General features: G+C 48.0%; 1 protein-coding gene and 1 long non-coding RNA gene across 4 annotated transcripts; one reads left to right on the top strand and one right to left on the bottom strand.

Annotated features, from left to right (window-relative positions):
• On the bottom strand, window positions 1–27,272 carry Endod1 (endonuclease domain containing 1). Its single transcript, XM_052189109.1, has 2 exons — window positions 26,600–27,272; window positions 1–3,847 (listed from the first exon to the last, which is right to left on the bottom strand). The coding sequence occupies exons 1-2, from the start codon at window positions 26,897–26,899 to the stop codon at window positions 2,642–2,644; spliced, it is 1,506 nt and encodes a 501-aa protein (XP_052045069.1). The 5' UTR covers window positions 26,900–27,272; the 3' UTR covers window positions 1–2,641.
• LOC127689430 (uncharacterized) lies at window positions 15,033–25,596 on the top strand. Of its 3 annotated transcripts, none has more exons than XR_007978913.1 (3): window positions 15,033–15,079; window positions 17,066–17,316; window positions 24,229–25,596. It is a non-coding gene; the product is annotated as an uncharacterized LOC127689430 (long non-coding RNA). The 3 variants fall into 3 exon arrangements; XR_007978912.1 differs by lacking the exon at window positions 15,033–15,079 and adding an exon at window positions 16,870–16,929; XR_007978911.1 differs by lacking the exon at window positions 15,033–15,079 and having other exon boundaries at window positions 16,889–17,316.
• Window positions 27,273–27,940: the final 668 nt, after the last annotated feature.

The raw sequence follows: 27,940 nt of genomic DNA, 5'->3' as shown, positions 1-27,940 counted from the left end.
TCAGAACCAGCAAGCTGTCAGCAGTGACTTTATTGAGCAGGTGCACAGCACTGTACATAGTTATGGTCAACATGGTTTTGTCTCATCCTCTCTAACGGTGTTCATCTTCCTGGTCTTGGAGGTTTTCTTCCTGTGCTGTGGGGAACGGGTCAGATATCCTCAGTGCGTGCTTGCGGTGATTCGTCGCAGCATGGGTTGTACCTTGTCTTTCTACTGCACTGGAGCCTCCTTACAGTGGAGCCTTTTCCACCCCTGTAACCTTGATGACCGAATACATGCTCACTAGCTCGATGGATGGAAGACCACAGAGGAAGCCTCCCTGGGGCTGCTTCCATTCCCTAGTTTGCATTGGGTGGAAAGGCACTAAGGAGAGTGGCCTGTCTGAGAACATGGCTGACACAGGCTGGAAAAGCAGCTTCGGGAGTGACACAGTTGGCCATCTTCCCCAAGGGCCCGAGAGCAGAACGAAGCCACAGCCAAAGCTCCAAGTTGAAGACAGGGTTCCGCTTCCCAAACCCCCGTGTCAGAAGCCTAATAGCCTTCTGGGAATGGGCCTTCGGCCCAGAGATCTGGTAGGACTTTAAAAACAAATACACCCAGCTCCAGTGAACCACAGGCCGTGCCAACACGAAACTCCAGGATGAAGGTCTCAGCCCTCCAGCCTGAAGGACATAATTTTCTCTTATTATTGTTTCTCATATTAAAAAAAAAAAGCCACACAAAAATAAATAACCAGACAGCTGAATACGGTGGCAGGGGTTGAGTGGGGGGTATTTCCAAGTGATTCCTTATAAGGGGTTTGCGCCCTATGCAGAATGCAAATATTCACTGAAAGGGAAGGGGGCTTCACTGAGAGGCAGTCAGCACAGTGTCATCAGTGAATACCTGGTATTTCGTTAACCATGCCACATCCAGTTGATACAGAGCCTGGCATCTTTGATAAATGGTAAAATCCTAGGTACACCCAGGGAGGCACACTCTAGTGTGACGGGGTGTCCTAGCTCACCATGACCTGCTTCGATGAGCCCTGCAAGCAAGGTCAGATACAGTCTCCTTGAGCCTCTGGGTCCTAAACAAATGAGAGTTTGGCCAGACTGTTTCTCCCGCAACTTCCAAGAGTCCCCTTTTGGACTCATCAGTACGAAGGTAAGCCCTCACTCTCCCACTGACAGAAAACTCATGGCAAATACAGCTATGAGTCTTGATACACGGTGTGCATCTACCTGGGCAAGGCCTAGCCTGCTGTCCGGATTTCCAGTTATGGCTGCATGAAAGCTTGCAGGCTGTTAGTCCTCTCTGGTGCTTTTCAAATCTTTCCTGCAAAATTTAGTTCTGGCTACATAAACATTCTCACGTGCCAGCTCCCTGGGGACAGCTTACGGTCGCACCCTCTGTGTTTTTCTTCTAGGCTCCAAGTCTTTACAACTAATTTCCAGACAGCCCTGGGCCACAGCCCTAAGGTAAGTGCACGCTTGGCCCTTCTCTCCTTCACAGCGACTCTTTAGAACGCTGAGAAAAAAACACTAGACAGTCCATCCTTACCGTGGGAATGCTCGGTTCCCACAGAGCAAGTTTGGCTCCTTTTGTTATAATTTCTAGTGCAAGATTTAAAATAATAAGTGATTGATCAAAATTGGAAATAAGTTCTCAAATTTAACTTGCATTAATGAAGGACTTATTGTTTTCTAGCCTCAAACACACTATAAAAATGTTCTAAGAGATAGTAATTCTTCAATATATATACACATAGACTTCTACCCAAGAGGATCAGAATGTTTTCCACCTTTTCTATTACCTAGTTATCACAAATAATTGTTTCAGGAGAGAAGTCAGACTGGTTTATGGTACTGAATACTCACTTGATGGATTAGATGCTGCAAAATATGAAGTTTCCTATTAGATTAACATGTAGATCTTTGTGTTTGATGTTGTCAACCAATGATATAACATAACTGGGACAACGCCTCCCGAGGACACGGCACCCACGTCCCGCTTCCTCCTTACACCTGGAGGGACCAGGCCTGCTCCAACTGGGGCTGCATTCAAATTTTATTATGTTGCCTTTGGCATAAAATGCTTATTGTGAACCAGCAAAATTCAACTCTAGGAGAAAATTAAACTCAACCAAGCCTTGGAGACCTAGGTAAAGCAGATGCAGCCTCCGCGAGAGAGGGAGTTTAACAGAGCAGTCACTGGCTCGTTGCTAGGGTCAGCTGGGTAGGAGAGGAGATGCTGAGACTGGGTAACAACATTCAGATCTAGTTTGCCTTAAATCTCCAAGAGTAATGGGAGACACAAAATACCGTTTCTTACAGCAATGTCACCCTCTTCTTCCTTATTTATAATTTTCATAATAGGCCTGGGTCATGCCAGGTGTCTCCCTGAGTCGGAGCACTGTGCTGAAGTTACCGGGCTCAGGGAAGCACACCTGTGTAGTTACAGATGCTTGTGGAGAATGACACTAAACCTGCCCTGAACATTTCTCTTTGGTCAAATCTAAAGCGTGCCATACTCTTGTGCAGAAAAATACACACCCACTGGGCAAACATAACACAATAGCTGACAAGGAACAGAAACCTGCTGTTTAAAAGAAAAAAAAAATCAAACTTCACCACAATGGACATTACTAGGTTTTTGAGTTCTATAACTCCCCGGAATTGTCTAAAGTAACCTTGTAGCCAATCCGCTTGAAGACACTAAAAACAATCTGAAACAGGCCACCCATGGTGCCAAAAGCAGTGTCGAAGAGGAGCGAGAGGGTGCCACCCAGGCCCACAGCAATGTCCTTGCACACTATGGGAATGGCCCCTACAGTATGCACAGGGAAAGTAGCTACATCCACGAGGACGCGGAGAGGGATGCCCAGAGCTCGGCAGACAGCCTTCAGCAGACAGCAGAGGATCCGGAGGAAGGCCCTGACGACTTTGGCCACGACCTTGAGCACTTTCCAGGGAATGCTCACCAACTCTTGTCCAATGGCCACCAGGTATGAGGCAGTGGCTTCACACAGACGGCACAGGCAACTCTCAACAGTGTTCATCACCTGCTTGGCAACAAACCAAAGGAGATGGACTATATTCCTTAAGGCCATTGTAACAAGGTAATAAATTATCTGGAAAAGCTTAATGAACGGAGTAGCAAGGAAACCCAGGACTTGTCCCAGAAAACTGCCCCCTCCCTCTGGTGGTCCTTCTGGGGGCAGCAGGGCAGACCTCTGGCTGTGGGTGCTGGGAAGGGGACTCATGCTCTCTTGAGACTGCAGAGACCGCTCCTCATCTTGGACTTGGTTGACCACTTCCAGAATCTTCTTCATCTTCTCTGTATCTTGCTCCGTCTCACCACAGTTGTCCTGGAACAGCTGAGGCTTATGAGGAAGCAGCTTCTCAAGGTCTCTCAGCATCACATCTTCTATGACATCACTGCCCTGGGTGTGCTTGATGAAGCCCATGGCCCAGCCTCCTCCGGGGACCGCGCAGCAAGCTGCCAGCCAGACAAATTCAGGGACAGTCACTTTGCCCTTAACTTTGTGCTCTGAGGGAACAGCACCTGTGAGGATATACAGGTCTTGGCCATCGCTGCAGTGTGGGATCAAGGCTCGGTCCATGAGGCTGTTGAGATTCATGTGCCACCGTTCCCGGAAAGTCGGGGTCATCGGGACTGAATTTGTGAGTGGAAATGTGAGCATCTGGGGGTCACTGCTAAGAGGAAACGGGTACAGCTGTCCTACTACATAGTCAGAGTCAAGGTAGTGCGCTCTCAAGGCTTGCTTGCTTCCCAGATTGTTCACAGAGGTGACAGCGTCAGCCTCGTCAATTACCTCCTCAAGGTTGCTGTCGGGGTCATCAATCTGAAAGAAAGAAGGCAGAGCTGAGATTCGTCCCTGCTCACAACAGTAGGAGTACCTGAACCACCTGCCAAAGCTCCGGGGACATCTCACCCTTGGGATCTCAAGACATGTTTCTTAGATACATGATGGATTATGTATCTAATGGCGCGAGTGCACACGCACACACACCATTCTAGTATCCCTCAATGCTTGTATTTGAAAGGGTCATTAAATAAGATGCATCCTGCTTCATGTTCTGTGCCTTATACAGTTGTGATGACTCTTCCCAAGGTGAGTATGTATACATGCAGGTACATGTAGGGGATATGTGCATACAAGCACATGATGTGACATCCAAGGATAACCTTGAGTACCATTCCTCAAGAGCCACCACCCACCTTAAAAAAAAAAAAAAAACATTAACTTATGAAGAATTAGGTTTCTTTTTCAAGAAAAATTCAGTTTTGCTGTTCCTCTTCTAGGTCTTGGGTTTGTTTGTTTTTTTGTTTTAAATTTAAACAAAAATTCATTATATGCTGTGTATTTGTGAGGAGTTATGTGCAGTGTGAACAGATGCACACAAAAGCTAAGGGAGGGTGTCAGCGCTCCCTGAGCTGTGTTTACAGGAGGCCACACCCTGCTGATTACGGCAGTGGAAACAGAGGCTGGGTCCTCCAGAAGGGCCACCCTCCAGTGTGCCAACCTTGTTTATTCAGACAGTTCTCATTCACCTGGGGCTCACTAACCAGGCCAACTGGCCATCAAGCCTCGGGAACTCGCCTGTCTCTGTCTCCCTTGCGCTGGGGTCACAAGCCCAAGCCATCACATCTGGCCTCTGTAACGTGGCTCTGGGGGATGGACAGAGTGTCCTCAGGCCTGTTCTGAAAGCACTTTACCGGCTGAGCCAACCTCCAGGCCCGAGCTTTCTTTTCCTCGGTTGCTAAGACTGAACCCAAAATGTGATGAAGCAAGGGCCCTCCCAACTCCCATCCTGTGACAATCTTCTAAAGTTGCTCCCACGTTCACATTAACTGATGTTTGAATTAATCCCTCCACGATGCTTACTGTGATTAACAAGCTAATCAATGTATGTGGTACATATCAATTATAATATATAGATACATCTTTTCTTCTTTCTTTAAAGGTACTTTTGTAGTTCAACAGTATAATATAAACATAGAAAGATGACAGGTAGGTAGATAGATAGATAGATAGATGATAGTCACTTTGCTAATAAAAGGGCATAAGAACTCTGAGTTAAAGACTATTTTTTCTTTCCCAAACTAGACGATAAATTCCTTGGTATCAGTGACTGCTGTTTTGCTAGAGTATCCAGCCTAAGGCCTGTGGACTTTCTGTTCACTTTTAGGCCCAGAAAAGATCATAGTTGACAGCATTTGTAACAATAAGGGCTTTAACAAAAATCTAAAATGTGAAGCAAATGATAAAATATCCCCTAAACATCTTGAACCCTTCAAAAAGCACTTGCAGTTCCGGGGAGCATGTGATTTGGAAGTATGTGCTATGATGTTGACAGCAAAGGCAAGACACAGAATTAAATGTCCGGGGCTAGAAAGATAGAAGTGGTTAGCTCTGGCTGCTCTAGGCAGACTCAGCTCCTAGCACCCACCCAGCTCACACCCATCTTTAACTCTACTTCCAGGGGTATCTGATGCCTTCTTCTGTTGTCTGAGTGTCCCAGGCTCACACGTGGTGCAAACAGATACATGCAGGCAAACACTCAGACACACAAAATAAATAAATTAATTAATTAAATGATCATAATTTTGCTTAAAAGCCCAAAACTATCCCTTCTTTTTTTTTTTTAAAAAAAAAGAAAGAAACCTAAAACACTTAGAAGAATGCATGTGCAATTCGCACTGGTTGATTGATTCCTGGATTGCTGATACTTCCTTCTATTTTTTTTTTTTTTTTTTTTTGGTCTGTGTACCACCTCTACTCACAATCAAAACAAATCTCTTCTTGCTGACTCCCTAATATTGGAGCTAACTCAACTTCCTAGATCGCCCTTCATACCTCCAGTAAAGCCAAGGCCATAGGGTTTTGTCACCAGCCAAGGTGACAGGGCAGGCTGACTGAGTTTGCCTGGCCTGCAGCCTTTCCTAGTGTAAATACAGAGCAAGTGAGGGTGACGGTCCAGCAGGTGGACAGGAAGCACGTATGGCTGCTGGAGCCTCTCACAGTTCTCCTGGTAGGCTGACCCCTCCTTGTTCCTGCATCCTCCTGACGCGCCTCGCCTCCATCCCTCCTAAGAAGCAATGTGTCCCGACGCCCCGCACCCACCCATCCCTTGTAGTAGGAAAGAGATAAGAGGCTCATTCATTTTGCAAGCCTTTCGTCTCCACTTTCTTACAGCTGAAAGATAAACCCCAGGGAACAGTAGCTTAGCTGTTGAATGGGGAGAGCAAGGCACAGGATCTCCGGGTTAGCACAAATCTGCATGCTTTAAGACGTTGCCTAGCTCTTCTAGAGGAAGTCTGCTGATGACTTCTGGTCCGTCTGTTGGCAGAGCACGGATACCACACTGAAGTGTCTTCAATGCGGGAGCCACTGAGGGATAACATGGAGGCCTGGGACATGTATGAGGAGTGGGGCTCTTAGATGATGAAGGAGATAAAGGCTAAGAGAGGGAAGAGGAGGATGGAGGACAACGGGAGTCAGGGGACATAAACATCTGGGTACTGGGGAGAAACCAGGGCTGGACCGACTCATATTCACGGCAAACTGTGTGCCAGCCTTGTAGCCGCCAGTCACGAGGCTCCGCAGAGGACACTGAGTGGGGTGCCTCTGTTTAGTGGGGTGCCTCCTCTGCTGGTGTTCAGACTGCCTGGGGCTCACTGGGGCCCCGTAATTCCGGGATCTTTGTGGAGCCTGATATTTTAGGTTTTCTTGGGTTTCCGTGTGGTTTATCCTTCCAAGGAGCCCATCATTTTGGGAGGAAACAGGAAACTTTGTCTATGAAGGATACAAGATCCTTAAAAAGGAATCCCAAGCTGGGCAGTGGTGGCACATGCCTTTAATCCCAGCACTTGGGAGGCAGAGGCAGGTTGATTTCTGAGTTCGAGGCCAGCCTGGTCTACAGAGTGAGTTCCAGGACAGCCAGGGCTACACAGAAATTTAATAATAATAATAATAATAAAAGGAATCCCAATCCCATAAAGTATACAGTTTATCCAGGGTTCTCTGGTTAGCCAGGGTCGCTTTCCAGCTTCTTTCCCCTGAGCGGTTCAGGACCGTGAGGGGACTGACCTGGTGGGTTTTGATCTGAAGGTTTGCTATCCGTACTTCCTGGGTATGGGGAACAGATAAAGTGGGATGGGGCAGGAGGGCTGCTCTGTGCAAGGCTGCTGTGTCAGCACTTCATCTGGCTGCTTCCTTTGGTTCTGGGCACCAGAACCAGTGCAGAGGCGGCACAGAACACGGAGCAGCCATGCAAAGCAAACTTTCTGAACTAAAAATCACAAAACCAGTGCCAAAGAGCCTCCTCTACCCCTGTACCACACGGTGGAGTTAAACAGGAAAGGGTCCTAAGTTATCTAGGAAACACGGAATCTCACCTTCCCAAGACCTGTTTTCAGTGGACAGAGCTTCCTGTTTCCTCCAGTAGTGACAGATTTGATGAAACAATAAAAGAATGGAAACTCAAGACAAGTTGAAATAATAGACTCCGCAGAGGTCTAGGAACTGCGGCGTACCCTGCAGCTGCTGGGATTATAGAGGCTTCAATGCTGTGTGCTTGAGATTCACTACACCCTAGGTGTATGGGACCGTGTGGGCCACACTTGACCTGTCCCACCAAGGTATAATACATACCTCATGTGATGGCTTCTTCCCCGTTCCCCATGCCTGTCCTTCATGACCAGAACTTGCACAGGGATCACGCCCAGCCTGCCAAGTCACCTGCCACCTCATTAACATTTAGAAGCAGCTTCAACAATCATCTGAGGTGGTTTGAAAGTGATCTGTCCCCACCTGGTCATGTGATCGAACACTCAGTACAGTCACTGTTTGGGAAGGTTACGGACCCTTTAGGAAGCAGAGCCTCAGTGGAGGAAATGGATCACTAGGGGTGGGCCATGAGATTTCACAGCCCTGCCCATTTCCGGTCCCACCTCTGCATCCTGATTGGCCCAGATATTGTGAACAAACTGGCACGCCATAGCTCTTCCATCCCTTCCTTCCTGTCTTGGTCTCGTCTCCACATTTTGCATCTTACTCTCTCCATCTGACACAGAACTTCCTCTTCAGTGACGCCTTTCAGCTTTTGAGACACAGGATTCTATTACTCAAAATGAAAAATAGCAAAGAATGTGGGCGATTCAAACATTTTTAATATCCTCTCTGACCTGCTGTCACCTGAAGGGCAGATGTATTTTCCACACCCTAGAGACACAGTTTAAAGATCTGCTTACTGCAACTGCAGTAAATTAATGACAACATAGATCCCTGAAGACAACACGATACCTATGACAGAAGCATCAGCTTCAGATTAGCTATAGTCTCCAGGTGACACGGCTCCCTGGCAGCCCCAGGGGCATCTCTGTAGGGAGAGACTGTGCAGAACCTATCTGCCTCCCAACTGACCCCACCCCTCTGGACTGCTGATGTAATTTGATGTAGTGTTTGTATTTAATGGAATGTTTTTCCCTAAGATGAACATGTTAAATAGGTTTTAGAAGAAGAAGCAGCTGGCTCCATCTTACTAGTCTGCAGCCTCACAAATAACCTTGTAATAAATTCCTTTTCAAATTTAATACCAAGAGAAAAGAGTGTTTCTCAACAAGCTTGTGGTTCCTTAATGGATATTTAAACGCATTACTAAGACCGACTTTAGAGAGCATGGACACTACCTACACATGTATACAAACAGTGCACACATACATATGGGCTCATTCTTATGCCCCATACACACAGGGTCATGCACATACATGTACACCAGCATATTTTAAGGCCAAAAAGAAAGTCAGAGGGGAGCTGCAAGCTGGTTCTGGGGTGTTTCTACAGACTGGAGGTTTGGTCTACTCTTTCTTTTACCTTTTCTACTTTTTTCTACCTATGTCTTCATCATAACAGAGAGTCAACCTGTATAGCAGGCTCAAGGTGGCAGGAGATCATATGGGACTGAGGGGAAGTGGGTGTCAGGAGCACATGGGAAGTGTCAGCTCCTGCAGGAAGGCTCTCCTGAGAGAATGGGACTGCTGTGGATAGTTCCGGGGATGTGGTAGCTAGCACTGACGTCACGATATCCAGGACAGAGCACAGGGAGAACTCAGAAGGTCAGCTTCTCAGGTCAGTGCACTGGAGAGCCAACAAAGGGGAAAGGAAGGCCGTGCAAGTCCCGAGTGTGGAAGGGTCAAGCCAAGCAAGCTGGTGGGCAGTTGACTGACATGGAGGCGGAGCCTGGTCCGCTGGCAGATGTGGGGGCGGAGCCTAAGCCACTGCCGACATGGAGGCGGAGCCTGGAAAGGCAGACCAGTTTTAGCAAGATGACTATTATGAATGAAAAGAAGCTGTGTCTGGAAGTTTTCTGTGTTTGCAGAGATTGACAGACAAACTGGAATTTCAGTACTGTGGAAAAACTGGAATTTTGTAGGTTCAGAGGTTAATTACCTTGTCTTGGGTTCATTTTAGCCTTCTGGAACAGCCATTTTTCCCAACTCTGTATCTGAACTAACACCTCATAATAATAAATAAAATTTTCTTAGGCGCTATTAGCTTAATTACACCAATGAAAGAGCTAAATGTGTCATTAGATAGCATCTGTTGAAAAGTTTCCTTTTCACTTCCATGATCCTGCCTCTCCGGTACACCCAGCAATGTATTTTAAACTTGCCTTGATTCATGACTCTGCTTGTTCTGTAAAACAATAAAAACCTGTGAGACTGCGTCCATATTGGAACATGAAATTTTGAGAAACCTAAATGTGCCCTTGCAGGTCACAGTCACTCAACTGGCTCCAAAATAAGTTCTCTCTTACTCCGTCTAAGGCATAGTGGCACATACCTTTTATTTCCAGCACTAAGGAGGCAGAGGCAGACAGAGCTCAGAGTTCAAAGCCGGCGTGGTCTACAGAGAAAGTAAGAAAGAACAAAAACGGATGGGAGCTGCGGATCTTACCTCTCCGTCAATCCCTGCATTAACCGGCTCTCTGAGCTGCTGAACTGAAGGGTCATGGCTGCTGTCTCAAGGTCTCTCTGCTGCACACCTGGCTCAACAGCCTACCCCAGGATGCATGCAGGAGCCATCACAGCTTACAGAAGGGACCGGGAAGAGAACGGACTGTCCTGTCTCTGTTGCTGCCTCACAAACTTTCACTAGGAAAAGGTAGTGTTGATGAAGAGTCATCAAGTGGGCTGCCTTGGCAAGGGCGCAGCTTCCTTCCCCTGGGGAATTCTAAGCCACAACCAGATAAGCAAGCACTCGCAGGGGAGCCGACCAGTGAACACCAGTTTAACTGGGGACAGAGCCTTCCTACGGCTTTGTTTTATATTTTTAACAAGTCTTGAATAATAGAACAGGCTGAAAGGTGTGTGTTCTGATGAGTGAGGATGAGGTGCAAGTGAGCTTGAGCGGGTGCACACCACACACACACACATACATACCACACCACACATCACACATACACACACACCACATATATGCACACACACACACACAAACATACACATCACACACACATACACACATACATACACCACATACATGCACACACACACAAACATACACACCACACACACACACACACACACATACACTCACCACACCACACCCCCCCCACACACACACTCACATACATACCATACCACACACATGCACACACACAAACACACACACACACACACACACACCACACACATCATACCATACCACACCCTCCACACACCCACACACATACACCTACCCACACCACCCACATGCACACACACACACCACACACACACACTCACACACATGCCACACCACACACACACACACCACACACACATACATGCACACGCACACCACACCACACACACACACATACACACGCCACACCACACACGCACACACACACTCACACACATGCCACACCACACACACACACACATGCCATACCACACACACACACCACACACTACACACCACACACACACACACACACACACACACACTCACAAACACACTCACACACACACTCACACACATGCACACTCCCTGCCCATCACCACTGGGTGGAAGAAGTCCCTCCTTACCAAGAAGGGCAAGAACCTTGAGCTAGACCGCCAATCAATGAGATAGATGCTCTTACCAGAACTGTCTAGAGCAGAAAAGCTACCCATGATCGAACACTGATCTTTGGGGCTAGGAGGCTTTCATCCAAATATCTCATCCAACATGGATAATAAGGAACTGCTTTTCAACAGCAGCCGCAGCAGCAGCAGCAGCAGCAGCAGCAGTCCCGGGAGCCTCAAACAGCAACCCTGCTCCACCAGATGGAGGGCAGAGAGGAAGCCTTCCAGCTCCCAGGAAAAAGAACGTGCTGACCCACCCATGAAGAAATAAGCCTGCCTAGCTCCCTATTAGGAGCAATTCCGACTCCCTTGAGAACAGAGGCAGCTGCAGAGGATTTAGATGGAAGCTAATATTCTTTCTTCTGCTTTTTTTAGACCCAGAAATCAAGAGGTTTCCATTTCCTGTGCTGATTGCCTGGTACCGACAAGGGCCTGCTGGCCTTCTTCCTGGTGAATCACTTTCCTCTGGCTCCCTGGCCACACACACACACACACACACACACACACACACACACACACCTTCCTGCTCTGGCTTCCAGCAGCCAGCCGGGCTGGGCACACCCATGAGTTCAGTGCTGTGTGACCTGCAAGGATGCTCAGACCAGCTTCTCATCAACTGACTCAGAAGTGCTGGGGAAAAAGAAGCCCCTTCCATTTTAGACTTTTTTTTTTCCTGAAAAAGAAATTAAAATAGAACATGCCGATTCCAAGCTGGCAGTCAGTGTTGGAAAGGAAGCCCCCAGGGGAGGCCTGCACCAGGGTAGCCAGTGCTCTGGGGACTGCTCTGGCTGCCCCTGCTCTCGCTGAGGTCCCCATTCAACCTCCTGGGAACTTAAGAAAGAGCCTGGTTCTCCTCAGGCCTTTCCAGCTTGCAGAATCCTCTCGGGTTACAAACCCAGTTGTCTTGGGTTCCTTCCCTGTGACACAGAGTCTCTCTTGCACTGGACATCGCTTGCTTTTCCAGAGCAAATACTTTTGACAGTCACATGTGGTACTGAATTCAGAGTGTCAGCTAAAGTTAGGAGTCCCCGTTCCTAACATCTTATATTGCTTGTCCTCCAAATTCAGCTCATCTACAAGCACATCAGTCCTTGTTAGAATACAGATTCCTGTGTTCAATGCATGGAGCCCATGAAGAAGAAAACTGTTGCCCCCAAAGTTCCTCTGAGGACCACAGGCATGCTGTGTCCTGCGTCCCATGACACGTGCACACCTACACCCACCCCCACTGGGTATAAACACAAACACATACATGTTTTTTTTAATTTGGGGGAGAAAACAACTTTAAGGATCGCACTCATCTGGTTTCCTGAAATTTCCCAGCCTGGTTCCTTTGAGACCGGAGTAGTTCCTTTCCTGTGTCTGTGAATCTTCTAGCGTGTTCTCATGTCAGACCCAGCCCACCCCCATGCACCCGTGCATGTGATTAAAAGTAGATGAGGCTACAACTCTTGCATCAGTGAGGCTAAATATCAGGGATCCTGTGATTAGGGAATGCAGTAAGCCTGGTATGGATAAAGGGCAGCAGCCTTGTAGACAATGCAGACTTCAGGATGCCAGCACAGCACTGGGAAAACAAGTGCAAAGGCACATTGTCTTGGTCCCTGCATCTCAGAGGACAGCAGCCAAGAGCCTGGTCAACAAGCCGCAAGGGCAGAGGGCTCCACCTGAGGCACCCACGTCAGCCCCACCTGAAGACTCAGAACGTTCTTAATGAAGGCATCTCCATATCAGATAATCACTGTAACGGAGTGCCAAAGCCAGCGAGACCTTGCCCAACACGTATGAAGCTCTGGTTTCCATGCGAACACCGAGATAAAGGCAAAGGAGATGGGATAGAAGTGGAATGAGGAAGAAATATGGAAAGCATGGTCATCTGCCTTACAGGCTGCAGGGCTTCGAGCAATGGTGACTCCTGACCATCTCCTGTTCTGCATGATGAAAAGACAATAGTTCTCTTTGCAGAGACATAGGAAAGGGAAGGAGGGCGGGGCTGTTCTAGTCATCTGTGAGTCATCTATGTTTCTGAAAGAAAGGCAGGATAGAGTAGACTGCATTTGAAGCTCTTCTATGCCTAGGTTAAGACATGTAGTAAACGGTTTCTGCTTATCTACAAGTCCACCCATTGGCAGGCCCATGAAGCCTCTTCCTGGGGCACAGTGATTGGCTGAGGCAGCTTTGTTGAGGCATCATACAACCTTGGCCACTAAGAGGAGTATGAAATGGTGCATGCATCTCTAAGTGTAATGGAAATTTCTGGACTGCTGCACACACATATCTACACATATACAGTCTATGAAGATCTTTGAGACATAAGATCTGCTTTTTTATATGCTTTGAAAAATCCCCAAATAAAATTTGATCATGAGCTTATGTTACTTTTGTGTACATTGAAAGATCTAAATAGTATAAGTAATGACTGCAGGGGCCACCATCAGCCAAAGGCTGGGCTGAAAAGTTCTCAGATCCACCTTTGGCTGCTGGGCCATACAGGAGTTAGGACAGCATTGCTTTCAAACACCACTGCCACAACGCGAACCACAGGTGCTAAGAGCTCAGCCATTGCTGACATTCATTATTTTATTTACAAATATACTGAGTACTGGTGTTGCACTAGGTCGGGGGCTGGAAATTTACATCCCATGAGTCAATCCAATCTACACATTTTCATAAATAGGGTATTTATATATTTCCTGTGGCTGTTTTGTTAAAATAAAAATAGTGAAATAATTGCAACAGAGCCATCTGACCTATACTACCTAAGGCTGCTACCTCCAGAGTTAGGCAGTATCTTAGTCAGGGTTTCTATTCCTGCACAAACATTATGACCAAGAAGCAAGTTGGGAGGAAAGGGTTTATTGAGCTTACACTTCCACACTGCTGTTCATCACCAAAGGAAGTCAGGACAGGACCTCAAGCAGGTCAGGAACTGTTGCAGAGGCCATGGAGGGATGTTTCTTACTGGCTTGCTTCCTCTGCCTTGCTCATCCTGCTCTCTTAAACCCAAGATCACCAGCCCAGCGATGGCACCACCCACAAGGGGCCCTCCTCGCTTGATCACTAATTGAGAAAATGCCCACAGCTGGATCTCATGGAGGCACTTCCCCAACTAAAGCTCCCTTCTGTGTGATAACTCCAGCCTGTGTCAAGTTGACACACAAAACCAGCCAGTACAGGCAGTGATGTCTAATGAGGAGCTACCACAGCCCTGGCCTGTCTCAGTAGGACCTGGAGTCAAGTCATGTGGTACTCAGTCACAGAAATAGCTGTGTGGCTGTAACATGCTGACAAATACAAGTGTAGGGTGACGTTCTAGAGTATTCTGATGTGGTGGGTTGAATGGCAATGGCCCCCACGGGCTCATATGTTTGAGTGCTTGGTCCTCAGTTGGTGGAGCTGTTGGGAAGGATTAGGAAGTGTGATCTTGGGGGAAATATGATGGTTGGGGCTTTGAAGTTTCAAAATACTCATGCCATTCCCCGTGTGCCCTCTGTCTCCTCTGTGGATTAATACATGGGCTCTCAGCTGCTGCTCCAGCCCTCTGTCATTGTCTCTGCACTCCGCCATCATGGACTCTAGCTCTCCAGAATCCTAAGCCCACTTAAACTCTTCTTTACAAGATGCTTCCCTTGGCCATGCTGTGCTAACACAGCAATAGGAACCCTAACTAAGACATTTGGGCACTTGACTTCGCTAGCAATGCCATAGAAAGCCAAAAGCAGTACACGGAGATTGACGTGTATACCAAAGCCATGTGTTGAGACAGATGAAGGACATACAAGGAATAATCTGGCCTCAGAGCTGAGAAAATGGCAAGGCATGCAAACCCAGATAAGGCGGGAGGAGGGCAATGGCAGGCAGGACAACTCTGTGGGCTGTGATAAGGAGCTATGTCTTTATCAAAGAGAAATGGGGCACCCTGAAGAAATGAGAATGTTCTGAGGACTTCTCTAGCTTCAAGGTAGGACAGAGAAGGGCCAGTGTGGCCAGGAGGGATGGGCTGACTTTAACCTTCAGGAAACTGAGTTGCAGCTTTCCAAAGCTAGGTGTCAGCTCAGACTTGAGGTGGCAAAGGTCACAGGAGTGAAGTTAGTGCAACTCAGGTGCAGAAAGAAAGGCCACTAGCTATCTCAAGCTACCCTCATCATTTTAATAGGTATGTCTGATGCTGTTTCCATGACAGCAGACACTACAGAAATACCCAGGATGAGGACAAGGCATGAGTTCATAAACTCGGCTTCCTTTCCTCATGCTTCTATTTATCATCACAGGACGGTGGATGCTCAGTCTTACAAGAACACACATGGTAGCTCTAAGGGTAGCTTTAACTGGCAACACAACCTAGAATCACCTGGGAAGAGAGTCTCAATTGGGAATTGTCTACACTGGGTTAAATTGTGGATATCTGTGGAAGATTATCCTAAGTTAATTAACTTGGAAAGACCAAGCCCATTATCGGTGGCACTATTCCCTAGGCAGGGGTTCTGCACTGTATATAAAGTGGAGAGATAGAGCTGAGAGCAATTGAGCAGGCATGAATGTATTCTTGTCTCTCTGCTCTTGGCTATGGATGTGCTATGAACTGTCGGAAGTTTCTGCCTTAATTTCCGCACAATGATAGACCGTGACTTGGAATTATGAACTCAAATTAACCTCTTTCTTCCCTAAATTGCTTCTTTTCAGGGCAACAGAAATGAAACAGATGGGGGCCCTTTTCTTAGGGGGTCCTGTCCAGTCATGCACACTGGTCCATTCAATCAACAACTGGATTTGGCTCTATTCCTTTTCTTTATTAAGACTGTTTAGATGATGACCTGCAGGGTTCCTAGAGCCCCCATTGCCCTCTTAGAATTCCACAGGACTGCATATTGGCCAAGTTGAAGTGTGGATTAAGGATCAAGATGGGTTCTTGACAAGATGAAAGCTGTTGGTATGCTTCCTACAGTCATAAAGGGATTTCTGCACCTTGGCAGAGGTGAGGATGGCCTGAGTTGAAGCCAACTTAACTGATTTAGGAGAAGACCACCACAGGGGGATAAGACACAAATAGACCTCGACCCTTCACCTGCCACCTGTTAAAAGCATGCATTCAACATCTTCATCAGAAAATTCTAGATTAGGCCACAAAGCAGAGTATTTACTGACCAAAAGAAGCCCCTTCTGAGTCAGCTACGCTAAAACACAGGCACCTGAAATAAAAAAGACAAGGGGAAATAATTTTTAAGAAAAGCTCAAATAACTCATCTTTCCTTGCTTGGTCTTATCTGATAACAAAAAGACTAATCAATAACCTTGGTTTGGTTTGCACTAAAGTGATGTGAAGGCTCCTTCAAAACGAGGTAGTCCTTTATGGTAGAAGCAGCTCACTAAGGGCTGGGCTCTGAAGGTTCCATCTCTGCACCTAGCCACTCTGGGCTTCTTGGTCCCTGACTACATGATTGCATGTCCTTAGCCTGATGATCCTAACACAAATAATAGAACCTCTCCACGATGTCCTCCCCATGAAACTGGACTGGACTCTCTTGAAATCACGAGGCAAAGCAAACCCATCCTTCCATAAGCTGTTCCTGTCCAGTATGTGTCCACACTAACCACACAGAACAAGGACTAGAGTAGCCTGATTTACTTCACATGGATGTGATGCCTGCTTTGCTAACGAAGCTGTCTCATTCGAGCCCCTAAAGGTATCTGATGGAACTGCACTAAAAGCTTGGCATCTCTGTCTTCATATTGTGTCCGCCCTCCCCCGCTGCTCACTTAGCCTCTGAGTCACGGACACATGTTGATAACATGAAGCTTTTGTCTGACACGGTAGGCACGGTTTACTTGGCCTGTTCACCATGAGTGCCTCCTCTTCCGCCTCTTCCTGGGCTTTCTTGCCTGCTCAAGCACTAACCTTATCAGACCAAACCACAGGATCAGGGTTGTACAGAAAACCTATTATCAGTTCCTAGATGAAGCCACGAGCCACGAGCCGGAATGTTTGTACAGAAGAAGGAAACATCCCCGAAAGCCGTGCATGCCCTTGACTGAGGAACAGCCACCAAACTTCAAGCTTCCCCACCTTGAGTCGAGCAGCCTGGTGAGATCCCTCTGGCCACAACCTACTCCCTTCGGCACTCAAGCTGAACCGCCCGTTAGTACTTTGCCTGACTCGTATGTAGCATGTGGCTTCATCTCCTTTCTTTCTTCCACATTGTAAGTAGTTGTGTCCTGTATCACCTCTGCTGGTCCTCGAGGTAGGCTCCCTCCATTACTGACTTAGTAAGTTCCAGAATAGACATCCTGCAGGGTGAGGGGACAGCGCAGCAATCTTCACTGACACCTTGACCGTGTCTCACAAATATTTGGAATGTATAAAACCAAGCCCAAACACACACACACACACACACACACACACACACACACACACAGAGAGAGAGAGAGAGAGAGAGAGAGAGAGAGAGAGAGTACAATTTTGAGGAGTTTTGGGGCATACGAACACCTTGGTGACAACATGTAAATGCAGCAAGCATGTGCAACACCTTTCAAGGTTTCTTTCTATCTGTGTGTTTTTGCTGCAGTGAATGACATAAGATCTATCCTCTTTAGACAACTAGTTAGAGTGACAACTTTGGAGTTTGGTTTCTTTGAAAAACACAGAAATATTATAAGACTATATTTTCATTTAATCCCAGGTATAGGGTAAGGGTGCTTCAGACTGTCCACAGTAGCTGACTAGGATTTGCCTTGTGCTCTAGCAGGGGCACGATCTTGCCAGCTGCAGATAGTTCTGAGACTGTGTGATGTTTGGAATTCTGGGGACTTTTCAGAGGGTATATAAATCCTAGAGCCCCAAGAGGTGGTGGGTTGTTGGTTACTGTTGTCGCAATTAAGTAGTTGTGTGCAAAGAAGAAGCATCAAGAAGAAATTAAATGTCCTGCCAGCAAAGATAAGACTTTCCCCAGGGAACTCAATGCCCTTAATCAACAGGAAGTATCCTAATAATAATGTCACCCCTGACTTTATTTAAGGATCTATTCTCTTTCCTTTTTCTCACTTATCTACTGTTAGGGGGTTAAAAGGGTGGATAAGGGTGGAAGAAGCAAGAACCCACAAAGTTGAAAAGACTAGCCGGGCGGTGGTGGCGCACATGCCTTTAATCCCAGTACTTGGGAGGCAAAGGCAGGTGGATTTTTGAGTTCAAGGCCAGCCTAGGCTATACTGAGAAACCATGTCTCGGGGGAGGGGGGGAAGAAAAGAAAAGAAAAAAGAAAGAAAAGACTAGGTACAGTTAGTATTAATTATAAACTTGGCAAATTAGAATTACTTGAAACATGGGCCTCGGAGAATTGTCTCTGGGGGATTATCTTAATTAGATTAAGGTAGGAAGACACGCCCACAGTGGGTGGTACCATTCCCTAGGCAGTGGATCTCAGTACATCTGAGAGTAGAGGAAGCATGGATGACACCTTGACTTCCCTGTGAGGATAGATTGTAACCCGGAATTGTAAACCAAATAAGCTCTTTATCCTTTATGGCTTTCAGCAGAGTGCTCTACTACAATAGCAGCCATGAAACAAAGAAAGACTATTAACTGCTCCTTCTGTGTGATGAACAGCATCCCCAACTGTAGGCTAACACTGTACAGACTTCTAGGAAAAATCCATGCGGTGTCACTAAAGTGTACTCATCAAATGACTGCCCACCCGGTATCCCCACCTCTAGTAGCCACCACTGTAGTGTCCTTGCCCTTTCAGGCAAAACCAGCTCTTGATACGCCCTTGAACTGGCTCTTCCAGGACTGTCCTCTCAGTCACAGGAATCCCACTGCATCAACCACAACTCCACCCATCCTCCTACCCAAAGAGCCCTAGTCCTTTCTTCATAACATATTGCGAACCACACTGTCTGTCATACCACAGCCCTTCAAACTCTGACCTAGCAAGCCATTACTGTCTGCCTGAAAGATAGACACTCCTAACTAGTCTCCATTTCTACTCTTGATCCTTTAAGACTGTTGTAGCAACACCAAAACCACTCTAGTAAATATGAGTTGAATCACAGTGTCAGCCTCTGCTCAGAGCCATGCATGGGGGCTTTCCATTTCACATGGTGGAAAACTCCACTCCTCTCAACAGCCCACAGGGCTGAGTGATACAGCACTCACTCTCTCTGTCTCTGTCTCTCTCTGTCTCTGTCTCTCTCTCTCTCTCTCTCTGTCTCTGTCTGTCTGTCTGTCTGTCTCTCTCTCTGTCTCTCTCTCTCTCTGTCTCTCTCTCTCTCTGTCTCTCTCTCTCTCTCTCTCTCTCTCTCTCTCTCTCTCACACACACACACACACACACACACACCACCTCCAGAACTCATCTCCCGCTAAGCCTCCCACAGCCAAGCTGGCCTGTTGGTTCCTCCTCATGCAAGGATCACACACACCAGACAGCCTTTGCACTTACAACGCCTTTTGCCCGGAATGTTCTTACCCTAGATATCTGCTCAATGGCTTCTTCTCTCCCTTCCCAAAGTTACGTTCTCAATGACACCTTAGCAAGAAAACCTTTTCACCCATCACTTTTTCCTGATATATTATTTTTAATTTATTTTTCTCCTGAACACTTAAAACTGATGGTATGTTCATTGTTTTTAACTTTCTCATTTTTCTTACTCCTGTATCCTTTATCAGATAATGGCCCCAGACAGCAGGTCATGCTGTCTGTGTAGGTCACTGATCTAATCTCAGCAATGAAGCAGAGCGGACGCTCAGTGAAGGGGCTTGGGGAAAGTGTTGTGTGACTCTGCTAAGAGAGGGCAATCTCGGCTCAGGTCAACTGAAATTAATGGATAAGTTAACTCAAACATAATATTTAATTTATATGTTTAAGTAATGCCTTCGGAATGATTCCTTTGGGGTAAGCCACACTTCCATCGGGGTACAGAGCCAAGAAAAACTCAACAGGAGGCTGAGTGGCCCGTCCACACACGGTTCAGCGTAAGCAGGCTGAGTGGCCCGTCCACAGCGTAAGGGTCAGTTTTCTTTGGCCATCACTCACTCCCTCCTTTTCTGTTTTTTGTTTGTTTGTTTGTCTGTTTATTTTGTTTCCCCCAGACCAGATCTCATGTAGCCCAGGATGGTCCCAAGCTTACTACATAGCTCAGGATGACCTTGTAGAAGGCTGATGCTCCTGCCTAGGCCTCTGGACAGCTAGGGTTACAGGCAAGCACCACATGTCCACACTTCTCTTTCCATGAACAAGCACAGCACCGAGACAATCACTGCCCTGATCCACGCCACGGTTCGTGGAATGAAAAGGAAGGAACCAGCATAGAACAGGAAATGCATCTCGCAAGGGAAAATTCCAGTTTCCCTTGACTGTGGTGCTTCTTACTGAGAGGAAAACTCCTCAGAGGCAAGAACTGTGCCGCTCAGTTTTACTCTCAGAACTAGCAGTTTAAAAGGGAGAGTTGGAAGCCCAGGTATTAAAATGTTTGTGTCTCATGGAAAGCTCATCCAATCACTGTAAGCCAAATGCTAAGCCATCAGCAATCGGAAGCAGGGATTTTGAGAGCCACCTGTTTGTTGTAAAGCCAGAAGGTAACAAACAAACAACCTAAAACCCAAACAAACAAACAAAACCAAACTGGTTCAATTCAATAAAATAGCAGATCTAACCAGACAGCTTGAACTCTGAAGAAAGTTTTAAAATATTTTAATTGAAAGAGATTAATACTCTATATGCTAATTATTCTTCCCCTGATCCTTCCCCACCCACTCAATTCCATACCCGTTCTTTCTCTCTTTAAAAAACAAACAAACAAATCTTTGTGGGGGGCAGCGTGTGTAAAGGTCGGAGGATGAGACGGTGGAATCAGTGCACTCTGTGGGCTCTGAGGTTGGCACTTAGGCCCTCAGGCCGGGCAGCAAATGCCCGTAGCTGCTGAGCCATCGTGCCAGCAATTTATGTAGACAGTGTCACGAGAGAGAAGAAATGGAGCTGAAAGGTTTGGTGGCTCAGACCAGAGCAGGGCGGCCGAGGCTCTACGAGGCACCAGCTGAGTGACCCCAGATAACTTAATTAGCCACGGTGAACATGAGTTTCTTAAATTTTAAAACATGGGTCACGCTGGGTGGTGGTAGCGCACACCTGTAATCCCAGCACTCTGAGAGGCAGAGGCAGGCAGATTTCTGAGTTTGAGGCCAGCCTGGTCTACAGAGTGAGTTCCAGGATAGTCAGGGCTACACAGAGAATCCCTGTCTCAAAAAAAAAAAAAAAAAAAAAAAAACCAAAATAAATTAAAAAAAAAAAAAAACATGGGTCACCGGGGCCAAGGTTATTTATTACATGATTAAAAAAAAAGTTTGATGGTAAAGACATTTTCAATAAGTAAGGGACCAAACATGGAGAGTTACCACTAGGTTACAGAGGGTAAGCAAGCCTTGAGTCTGATTCTAAGAATGGTCTGTAGATTAATTCCCATGATTGAGCCAATGCAGGAAAGGGCTCTGCTCTCTGAGGAAGTGGCAGGTGTTTTTCCAGGAGCCCTCCCCAAGTCCTGCACGTCCAGCCTTGCCCAGGCTCTCAAAAGCTCCTGTTCATTGTTTGTTTGTAACATGACACTTCTTGGTTGCCCAGCTCCAGAGAGGATGGAGGTATCCCTGATGCCTGTCTGTGTTGCAGGTTTCTATCACTGTATTCCACCCATGCATGCACCCATGCATCCATCATGTGCACATCCATCCGTCCATCCATCCATGCACACATCCATCCATGCACACATCCATCCATGCTCACATCCATCCATGCACCCATCCATCCATGTGCACATCCATCCATACACCCATCCATCCATGCTCACATCCATCCATGCACACATCCATCCATGCACACATCCATCCATGCACCCATCCATCCATGTGCACATCCATCCACGTGCACATCCATCCATACACCCATCCATCCACACACCCATCCATCCATGTACCCACCAATCCATGTGCACATCCATCCATGCAGACATCCACCTATGCAGACATGTATCCATGCACAATCCATCCAATTTCTTATTCCTTCAGGCTCTCTCCACTAAGCACTGACATGATGTAGGATGTAGAGTATTTGAGATTATTCACAGGTATATATATGGGAGTGCAAAAGGCCCCCATCTAGTCCAGTGTGTGTGCATTTGTGATTACCCAGAGCCCTGTAGGCCTTGACAAAGTACATACATTAATACTTACTATAAGTTTCTATGGTCCCGGTGCTACGCTGCCTGCTTACCTCATGGGCTTGTGTATTGCCACAGTGGACCCCTACACTACAGAGGATGCCACTGTTGCCTCTGATAAACAACCAGGGGTGGCAGACACAGGTCACACAGCTTGCACACGGCTGGCCAGGAATCTGAACCAAGCCTTTTATCAAGAAGTGAGGCCCATGTCTGCTGCACCCTCTACAGAGACTTATATGTATGTCGGTTTCTACAATCTGATCTCTGATGCAATGAAGAGGGGGCTGAAACTGCACTACATTAAATGTGGTGGCCAACTGTTTCCGGGTGTGTAGGCAGCAAACAAATGTCAGAAACTAAAGACAGAGGACTTGAGGTTCTAAGTGAGGCTACTTCATGTGCATTTGCAAAGATATGAAATGCAACCTTCCAAGGCCCATCCCCCCAGGGACATCCCATCACTGCAGAGCCGGCAGAGGTTGAACGCATTTCCACATCTGCATCCACACTTGTCTGTGTTCTCACTTGTCTGTGGCAGTAGAAAGGAGGAAGAGTAGACATTAAGATTCTCATGTGAGGCCGGGCGGTGATGGCACACGCCTGTAATCCCAGCACTCTGAGAGGCAGAGGCAGGCAGATTTCTGAGTTTGAGGCCAGCCTGCTCTACAGAGTGAGTTCCAGGACAGCCAGGGCTACACAGAGAAACTCTGTCTCAAAAACAAAACAAACAAACAAACAAACAAAAAAAAAAAAGATTCTCATGCGTAAGAGCCAGGAGAATCTCCAGGTTTATAAGAAGAGCACCAGACCACAAAGACTGGGTCCGGTGTTGTGATACAAGCTGTCTGGCCTCAGACTCCAATTAGACATGTCAATAATGAGGAGACAGTGACAAATCTATCTTTATGTATCTTTTTAATATCAATAATGTACACTGCCATCACTGGTGGTGAGGCCAGACCCCGTCAGAGTTTGTGTTTATAAGACAAGGGTCTTTCCATATTGGATTTGAGAACAAGTATACTTTTGAAAACACTAGTATCAGAGACAAAAAAAATCCCATCTGTCGTCAAGCTGTTTACCTTGTTCCTAAAATCTAACACAGCTCTCAGACTCTGGAGGTGTGGGTGTCTGCAAACACCCGCCTGCTGCTCCCCAGCAGACCTCAGAGTTCTCTCTGTTCCCCTCTCCACTGCCCCCCAAAACTTTCTATCCCTAGACTGTGGGTCTATCACAGACCCCTAGCCCTGGGGCCTGTGATCACAGACGGGAAACAAATCAAGGCAATGTTTCCAGGCCCAGAGCTGGTGCTGGAATCGAGGAAGATCCCTTAGTTTGAGGCCAGCCTGGTCTACACAGAGTTCCAGGACAGCTAGGGCTACATGGAGGAACCCTGTTTCAGAAGGAGAGGAAGAAATCAGCCCCAGTAGTTCACCATCCCCATACTAGAGAGGTGGAGGCAGGAGGATGGTGAACTTGAGGACAGCCCGGGCTACATGGCAAGACCCTGTGGAGGTTAGGAGATGGAGATTAGCAGAGGAGAACCTAGGAATGTGGCCCTAGCTTAGGGGGAGGAGCTATTCTGTTGGAGAGTTCGTTGGGGAGAAGTTATTCCAGCAAAGATGTGAGGAGGATGGCACGGCAAAAGGTGAAAGGTCAGGGTTCATGGGAACTGTGTAAGAACAGCATTCCTGCAGACCCCAGGTAATACCAGCCTTGCAACATTCCCGTGGGGTGTGGTGACATGACTGATGGAGCCTGGCCAGGAACTACGATCCCCAACACCCAAAGGCTCTTGTAAATCAAAGTGCTGGGCCTGCTGCTTGAACTTTGTTCCCAAGGTGTTGCCATTCGACACCTCAGAGGTTTGAAGCACTGGTGACCACATTTCTGCTTCTTCTATTCAGAAGCCTTCTTCAGGGAAAAGTGCAGACAACCCCAGAGCTGCCCAGCTGGGCTGGGTGCCATCCTGCCTGACTCACTGTCCAGCACCAAAATCCCTGTCTGCCTCCTGGACCTCTTGAACATGCTGACCTCAGAAGGTGATGTGGGCGCAAATGGACCGGCCATAGAAACTTCTTGGAAGCATCTAGAAGCACACGAAGACCTGAGCAGGACTTATAGCTCAGGCACTGGATCAGAGGCTGGTGTTGAAACAGAAGTAGGGACAGCTCCAGAGACCACCTGCATTTCTGTCTCCTCCCCTCCCTCTCCTCCCCTTCACCCCCCTCCTTCAGTGTTCTTTGGATCCCCTTGCTGACTTCAAGTCACGGTATTGTGGAGCCCACCATTTTGCAGGGAAAAGCAGCCACAGTTCTCGGTCTTGGCAACTCTCCAAGGCCATGGGGTGCTCAACTTGTTTGTTCTAAGACAGTCTCATATAGCCCAGGCTGGCCTAGAACTCACTATGCAGCCTTGACATTCTGATATGAGAGCTGGATCTATATGGGTGATCCCCATTTTATGCAGTATTGGGGGTAAAAAAATATGACCAAGTGCATGCTGGGCTAACACTCCCCTCTGAGCCCCAGCCCAGGCCTCCAGTGCTGTGAGTCAGGTCATCTCACAGCTCCAGCTGCCCTTAGGAACTATTCCCTCCAGCTGTCCGCCACAAGCTCTCCCCCTCTGCCCTGTACTCCACCCAGGGTCTCCACAGCCTCACTGCCAAACACTGTGCCTTATAATAACAGGTCCATGGCTCTGCCTGAGTCTTCTCTGATGACTCCCTCACCTGCTCCTCCCTCCCATGATTCTCTTTATTCTGAGTCCTTGGATTCCAGGACTCATAATCCAGTATTAGCTTACCTGCCCCACGCATTCCCAAACAATGATCAAGAATCTGCCACGCCCAACTCATATAATACCAGTCTGAAATTCCTTCTTCCTCTCTCTCCTGAAGCCTGCTAATCCTTCCACACAGCACAAATGCCAACCAGACCCTAAGCTTTCCCCTGTCACCTTACCAACAGACCGAATCTAACAGGACTCTGTTTGCCTTGGTTAAATTACCTGTTTTGTGAGCATCACAACAGCAGCTACTACTTACTGGTCTCTGGAGAACTTCACATATAAGAACTCATTTTACCCCCCCCCCCCTCCCACAACCACACTAAGTGATCCTGGAGCCCACACCAGCCAACAGCTAGTCTTGAGGAAGCAGGATTTGACTGCACACAGGGAGAAAGCAGGTGGTCACAGGGTATATTCCAAATTCTCATGACTTCATCCTGTTATGTTTGTCTATTCTAGACACTAATAAACTCAACGAGAGTGGACTCAGTTGCTGTTTTCTTCCCAGACCTGGGAAACATAAGTAACTTCTAGGGGTACACTGGGGAAAAGTAAGTTTAGATTGGCACGCGTCGTGCCTTATGCACAAGCTAATAACTCTTCTACTGGCCTGAGCTCAAAGGTCCCTACAGCAGGCTGCTGGACACGGAAGGATGTAGGAAGGTAATACTGGTGCAGACTGCCTGAAACCTGCCTGGTCAATGGTAGCTGGAAATAAGATCGAGGTACAACGCATTCTTTCAGGCGAAGACACCTGGAAGCCAGCAACTTTGCATTGGTGGCAGGCAGGGACCTGGAGCTGTGGGGCACAGGACTGGAAGGCCAGGGAGAGGTCAAAGAGGGGCAGGGCACGGTGTCTTCCTGAGGAGACCTGGCAGAGGAGAGCCAGTCAGCAGGTTCTGCATGGCCCATACAAGCCTTTCTCCGTGTTTGATCCCTGCCACCAAAGAGACCCAATGCTGTGAAAGGTCACTTGATTGCGATGGTCTGATAATCTACAGATACAAAGAGTCAGGAAAAACTGGTTTGTCCTTTCTGCATGGGCACTACCCCACTGAGCTTCTGGAAGTCCTTGTCCTGTAAGAAGCTTTCCCCTAGCAGTAAGGGCAGTGATTTTCTAGCCTCAAGACCACTTCACTCAGCTCACCAGCTAGCTGGGTGGTCTTCTGCGACCTCACTCACTCTCCTTGCCTGGAGCTGCTCTCTGTAAAATGGGGTGAATTGTGGCTAAGGGGACATGGGCAGACCTGGGGAGCGATCTGCCTAGTCTTGGTCACCAACGGCTGTCTCCCAGCCCATATTCTCTCCTACCCAGGAAACCAACCAGACACTGCAGACGTCTGCCCCCAAGAGGAGGGAGGGCCATCTCCCCAGGGCTTAAGTGGAGAGTGTCCCACTCGGGGCCAGGCAGGCAGCAATTGGGGGATTAGGGGCAGACTCCAGGGTGGATCTGAATCCCAGATCCCCGTCTGCCCGAGCCCTGCTTACCTGCGGCTCCAGCAGCCCGCGCTGCTCTGCACTGCGTGAGGCGGGGCGAGCAGCGCGAAACGCGGAGAACACGGGGATGCGGTGGCCCGGGCTGTACAGAGTGGCGAAGCGCTCGGAGCCCGCGAAGCGTTGACAGATCTTCACGTGCGCCTCGGTCGCCAGCCCGGCGGGCGGGGTCCCCGCGTAGAAGAAGCGGTCGCACTCGCCGAAGCCCTCTTGCTTCGGGAGCAGCAGCCGGGCCTGCAGCAGCCTGGCCAGGGCCAGGAGGCCGCCCAGCACCAGCCAGCGCGCACAGCCCATGGCGGCCTCTGCGCGGCCCGGGCGCCGCTGGAGCAGGGAAGTCCGCGGTGCGCCGCTCTGGCGGGGCGGCTCCAAGCCAAGGCCGCGCCCCTTCTCTGCCTCCACCCCGAAGATGGCTGCAGTGCTCGGCCGTGGGCTTTCTGCAGCGGCGCCCGCCCCTGGCCACCGGACACTTGCCGCGGCGCTGCTGTGTGCCAGAGCTCCCCCTCCGCACTGGACTGGCTCAGCCCAAGGGACGGTCCCCAGGGCAGGCGCTGAGAAGCCGGACCTTGCGTGCACCAGGTTCCTCCAGGATGCTTATGGGCTGGAGATGGCCGCAGAGGAAAGGGTGCCTGCCCTTCCGCATCAGACCCCAGTTAAGAAACCCGGTTAAAACCAATCCTGTTGGTAGAGGCAGAGGGGATCCGTAATTCGTAGCTAAACATGTCTCTGTAAGACCCTGCTTACAAATATAAAAATAAATAAATAAATAAATAAATAAATAAATAACGTACTTGATGAAGGAAGTTCTTAGGCAGACAGCACAGCCCCACTGTGGTTTACTTGGTATGAGGATTAGACATCAAACCGAAACTCAGAAGGGAACAAGACAGCCAACAACCTTTATCCATCCCACTGCTTACACACCTCTGCACACCCCCACCTCGAATTAGTATAGTGATAACCAACAAGAGCAGGATCTCTGCTTGGTGAGCAGCTTAGTATTAATTATAAAACAAAAACAAGCTGTTGACAGAATCACTGAAAACCCAGTGTTAATCCACTGCGTGACTCAGTGAACAGAGTGCTTGTCTAGCACTGAGAAGCCCCGACCCCACCCCACCCCCCAGGATGCATATGACTAGCCACGGTGGTGTGCAGAGGGACCAGGAGCTCAAGGGCAGGCTGGGCTTCCCGGACCCTGCCTCAAATTTTAATTTAAAAATAAATAATGACTTAAATGTTTTCTCTGAGTCACTAATGGAGTATAAACTGAAGTTTGGAAATAATAGTCTACGTTAGGTTAGGGGAGCAAGAAGGGTGACTCGGGTGTGTAATTCT

Source organism: Apodemus sylvaticus, chromosome 7 (assembly GCF_947179515.1).
Source record: "Apodemus sylvaticus chromosome 7, mApoSyl1.1, whole genome shotgun sequence".
In the NCBI taxonomy this organism is placed as follows: Eukaryota; Metazoa; Chordata; class Mammalia; order Rodentia; family Muridae; genus Apodemus; species Apodemus sylvaticus.
This window is presented reverse-complemented; position numbering and strand designations above follow the sequence as displayed.